Below are 5,000 nucleotides of genomic sequence, written 5' to 3'. Positions count from 1 at the left end.
CTTCTAAAGTTTGTGGGATTAGAAATATGAGCTAAAAAAGATCAGCCATTTTTTTCTCGTTTTTTGGTAGTTCCTCTTACTTTTTTGCTTGTATCTTTGTTTGTGTTTGTTTTTGAGTGTTTGTTTTTGTGTGTGTGGTAGATAAGGAGTTCGTCTATCGGTCTATCTGTCTTTCGGTCCTCCAGAGCTTGTCAGAACATAATGATAGGCTTAAAAGTGTAACCATTTTTTTCACCCCTTTCATTCAGAATCCACTAGAATAATCCTCACATTTTTGCTCATATCTTTTCACCTAGTAATCCTATCACCCTCTAAAATGGATAGGATATAGAGGAAGACCTGCTCTATCCATCTATCCATCTGTCGTTTCCCTAGGGCTTGATGGAACAAACTGACAGACCGAAAAATGCATCAATATCTCAATTTCACAAACAATAACCCTCACATTTTTCCTTATATCTTTTCATCTACTAATCCTATCACCCTCAAAATTGGATAGGATATAGAAGAAGACTTGCTCTATCCATCTATCCACCTGTCTACTCCCTAGGGCTTGGTGCGGCAAGTTGACGGGGCGAGAAAGAACATCAACTTCGGCCAGCTCTCCAGCATAACATTCAATCCGTTTTCTTTGTACGTGAACGGCGAGATGGCGCGTTACTTGAGAGGGGAGACTTCACAAAAAGCAGCGGCCGTGGATACTTACTTTTCTCCGCAGGTAAGACGAGGAGGAGGAGGAGGAGGAGGAGGAGGAGGAGGAGGAGGAGGAGGAGGAAGAGATGAACCGAGGGTGAAATATGAGAAGAGGGAGAGATAGAGGAGAAGGAGGAGGAGGAGGAGGAGGAGGAGGAAGAGGTAGGAAAATGAGTAGAGAGAGAGAGACAGAGAGACAGACAGACAGACAGACAGACAGACAGACAGACAGACAGACGCAGAGAGAGAGAGAGAGACACACACACACACACACACACACACACACACACACACACACACACACACACACAGAGAGAGAGAGAGAGAGAGAGAGAGAGAGAATGATCATCTAAATTTCTCAAAACCCTTAAAAATTTCCTAAAAATATTTAAACCCAAAAAAAAACCCAAAAATAACCTCAAAACCCCTAAAACTTTCCCTAAATCCCTTAAAAATATCTCTAAATCCTTAAAACTTTCCCTAAATCCCTTAAAATATCTCTAAACCCTTAAAACTCCATAAATCCCTTAAAAATATCTCTAAATCCTTAAAACTTGCCCTTAAAATATCTCTAAATCCTTAAAACTTGCTCTAAATCCCTTAAAAATATCTCTAAATCCTTAAAACTTTCCCTAAATTCCTTAAAAATATCTCTAAATCCTTAAAACTTTCCCTAAATCCCTTAAAAATATCTAAATCCTTAACACTTTTCCTAAATCCCCTAAAATTATCTCTAAACCCTTAAAAACACGCTTGAAGTACCTTACAACTCTAAACATAATTAACCCTTAAAAACACACAAAAATTACCTTAAAACTCCTAAAACTTCCCTAAATCTCAAAAAAATATCCCTAACATATTCAAAACACCCTAAAATCGTCTTGAAACCCTTGAAAGTCCTAAAAATATCCCTAAAAACTCCATAAGGGTCCTAAAATATCCTTAAAGTCCCTAAAATATCACTAGAAACAAAGAAAGGTCCTAAAACACCCTAAATATCCTTAAAACCCCTAAAATATCCTTAAAATATCGCTAAAAAACAAAAATCACCCTAAAATATTCTTAAAACCCTAAAAACACGCTAAAACACCCCTAAGAACCCTTAAACACCCGAAAACCACGCTGAAATACCCTAAAAACCCTTAAAACCACACTAAAAACCCTGAAAACATGCTAGAATATCCTTAAAACAACGAAAAACCCCAAAAATATCCCTAAAAAAACCCTAAAACACGCTAAAACTTCCTCAAACACCAGGTCACGGGCCAACTATTCCGCGGGAAAGCTAAGACAGGCATTGATCTGGTGGCCATCAACATCCAGCGAGGCAGAGACCACGGTGTGCCCGCCTACACGCGCGCGAGGATGGCGTGCGGGCTGCCTCGTGTCCACAACTTCACTGAATTGGCAACTGAGATGGACACTGGAGCTCTGGCCAAGATTGCGAAGGTGTACAGGTAAGGGAGAGAGAGAGAGAGGAGAGAGGGAGAGGGGTGTGTGTGGTAGAGATTAGAGGGAAAATGTGTGGATGAGAGAGGAAGGGGAGGGAAAGGAGAGAGAGAGAGAGAGAGAGAGAGAGAGAGAGAGAGAGAGATGTGAAATGTATAAATAATGTGATTTTTCTCTATTTTCTCATTTCTCTCTCTCTCTCTCTCTCTCTCTCTCTCTCTCTCTCTCTCTCTCTCTCTCTCTCTCTCTCTCTCTCTCTCTCACACACACACACACACACACACACACACACACACACACACACACACACACACACACACACACACTTCCTTTCTCTCCAAACCTCATCCTTCTCTTCACCCTCTCTCTCTCTCTCTCTCCCCCCCCCCTCTCTCTCTCTCATAGACACGTGGACGAGATAGACTTGTACACAGGAGGATTGGCAGAGAGGCCCATAGAGGATGGTTTGGTGGGCCCTACCTTCGCCTGCATCCTTGCTGACCAGTTTCTGAGGCTGAAGAAAGGCGATAGGTACTGGTATGAGACTAAGGAAGGACCACAGGCATTTAGTGAAGGTACGTGTGTGTCTGTGTGTGTCTGTGTGTGTTTGTATCCCACCGCTGCCACCAATTTCTGTCAGTGATTCTGTGTGTGTGTGTGTGTGTGTGTGTGTGTGTGTGTGTGTGTGTGTGTGTGTGTGTGTCTATGTGCTTATATCCGACCGCTGCCACCATTTTCTGTGAGTGATTCTGTGTGTGTGTGTGTGTGTGTGTGTGTGTGTGTGCGCGCGTTTCATTACCATTATTTCGTCGTCTAATAATAGTAGCAGTAGTAAAAACACCACAACCACCACCACCACCACCAGGACCACCACCTTAAAACACACCCAATAACCCACAAACCCACTGTCTTTCCACACCACTCTTACCTAACCCCACTCAAACTGACCTAGCTGTCCCTCCCTAGCGCCTCTCACCTCTCCACACTCTCTCTCTCAGACCAACTGGCAGAGATACACAAATCGTCGCTGGCCAGACTACTGTGTGACAACGTACCTGAGCTCTTCTCCGTGCAAAGGTGGCCGCTGAGGGTCTACGCTACTGGTAACCCTCGCCTCCCTTGCTCCTCCCTGTCCATACCGAAGCTTAATCTCGATCCTTGGGAAGTGGATCCGCTCTAGAACTGTGGTGTGTGTTTAGGCTGCGTTTTGTGGTGTGTTTTATGTGTTTTTTGGGTGTTTGTGGGTGTTTTTGGGTGTTTTTGTGTTTTTTGGGTGTTTAGCGGTGTTTTTCGGTGTTTTTTGGGTGTTTTGGGGTGTTTTGAGGTGTTTTTGTTTTTTATGTGTTTTGGGTGTTTTAGGTGTTTTAGTGTTTTAGGTGTTTTGGGGTGTTTTGGGTGTTTGAGGTGTTTAGGGTTATTTGGGTGTGTTTTAGGTGTTTGGGGTGTTTTGGGGTGTTATGAGGTATTTTGGGGTGTTTAGGATTATTTGGGTGTGTTTGGGGTGTTTTGGGGTGTTTTGGGATGTTTTGAGGTTTGTTTTGATGTTATTGTTCATTTTTTGCTTATTTTCTTGTTTTCGCCCCAAAAGAGTGAATGGGGAGCTGTTTGGGGTGTTTTGAGGGTGTGCCAGTATGTTTTAGGGTGTTTTAATGTGTTTTAGGGTGTTTTAGGCCTGTTTTGATGTGTTTTTTTCTTCATTATGATTTGTATCCTTTGTTTTCGCCCTAAAAGAATGACTGAGGGGAGTTTTGGGGTGTTTTAGGGTGTTTTAAGGTGTTTTTAGGGTGTTTAATGTGTTTTATGGTGTTTTAAGGTGTTTCAGGATGTTTAAGGGTGTTTTAGGGTGTTTTAGGATGTTTAAGGGTGTTTTAAGGTGTTTTAATGTGCTTTATGGTGTTTTAAGGTGTTTCAGGATGTTTTAGGGTGTTTTAATGTGTTTTTAGGCTGTTATAATGTTTTTTATGGTGTTTTTAGGGTGTTTTAATGTGTTTTAATGTGTTTTTAGGGTGTTTTAATGTGTTTTTATGGTGTTTTTAGGGTGTTTTAGGGTCTTTTCTTCATTTTGACTTTTTTTTTCTTTTTCTTTTTTTTTCATTTTTGTTATGTGTAGGAGGCGGCACTGCTCTAGGGGGCCTGAGGGTGTCACTACGGTGTGTTCAAGAGGGGGTTTGTTTCATTTTGACCTTTTGTTTCATTTTTATTTATTTATTTTTTCTTATTTATTTTTTCTTATTTTTCTTATTATTTAGATTTTTTTTTTTCATTTCATTTTTTTTTCATTTCGATTTTTTTTTTTATTTCGATTTTTTTGTCATTGATTTTTTTTTCATTTCGATTTTTTCATTTCGATTTTTTTTTTTAACTTTTTTTTCATTTTGACTTTTTTTATTTGCATTTTTCTTTGTTTTAATTTTTTCTTATTTTAACTTTTTTTCATTTAGAATTTTTTTTCATTTCGGTTTTTCTTTTCTAACTTTTTACTTTTTATTTATTTTTTTTCATTTTGACTTTCTTTTATCATTTTATTTTATTTTTTCATTTTCATTTTTATGTTTTCATTTTCACGTTTTTGTTTTTATTTTCATTTTATTTTCATTTTAATTTTTTTATTTTTTCATTTTTTTCATTATTATTTTGTTTTATATTCATTTTTATTTTTTCATTTTTTAATTTTCATTTTGACTTTTTGTTTTCATTTTTATTCTTTTTATTTTCGTTTTTATTTTCATTTATTTTTATTTATTTTCATTTTTTATTTTCATTTTATTTTTTTTTCATTTTTATTTTTTTTATTTTCATTTTTTTCATTTTATTATTTTCATGTTTTTTCATTTTTATTTTATATTTTTTTTATTTTC

The 5,000-nt window shown here is 37.8% G+C and overlaps 1 protein-coding gene across 1 annotated transcript in view; it reads left to right on the top strand.

Annotated features, from left to right (window-relative positions):
- The window catches only part of LOC123509045 (peroxidase-like), a 28,460-nt gene that overhangs the window by 12,493 nt on the left and 10,967 nt on the right, over window positions 1-5,000 (top strand). The window contains exons 12-15 of the mRNA XM_045263166.1: window positions 551-718; window positions 1,951-2,150; window positions 2,548-2,717; window positions 3,141-3,329. Of these exons, the coding sequence (XP_045119101.1) occupies window positions 551-718; window positions 1,951-2,150; window positions 2,548-2,717; window positions 3,141-3,322 (720 nt within the window). The 3' untranslated portion in view covers window positions 3,323-3,329. The remainder of the gene's footprint in view (window positions 1-550; window positions 719-1,950; window positions 2,151-2,547; window positions 2,718-3,140; window positions 3,330-5,000) is intronic.

The sequence above is a fragment of the Portunus trituberculatus genome, chromosome 26 (assembly GCF_017591435.1).
Source record: "Portunus trituberculatus isolate SZX2019 chromosome 26, ASM1759143v1, whole genome shotgun sequence".
NCBI classification, from domain to species: domain Eukaryota; kingdom Metazoa; phylum Arthropoda; class Malacostraca; order Decapoda; family Portunidae; genus Portunus; species Portunus trituberculatus.
This window is presented reverse-complemented; position numbering and strand designations above follow the sequence as displayed.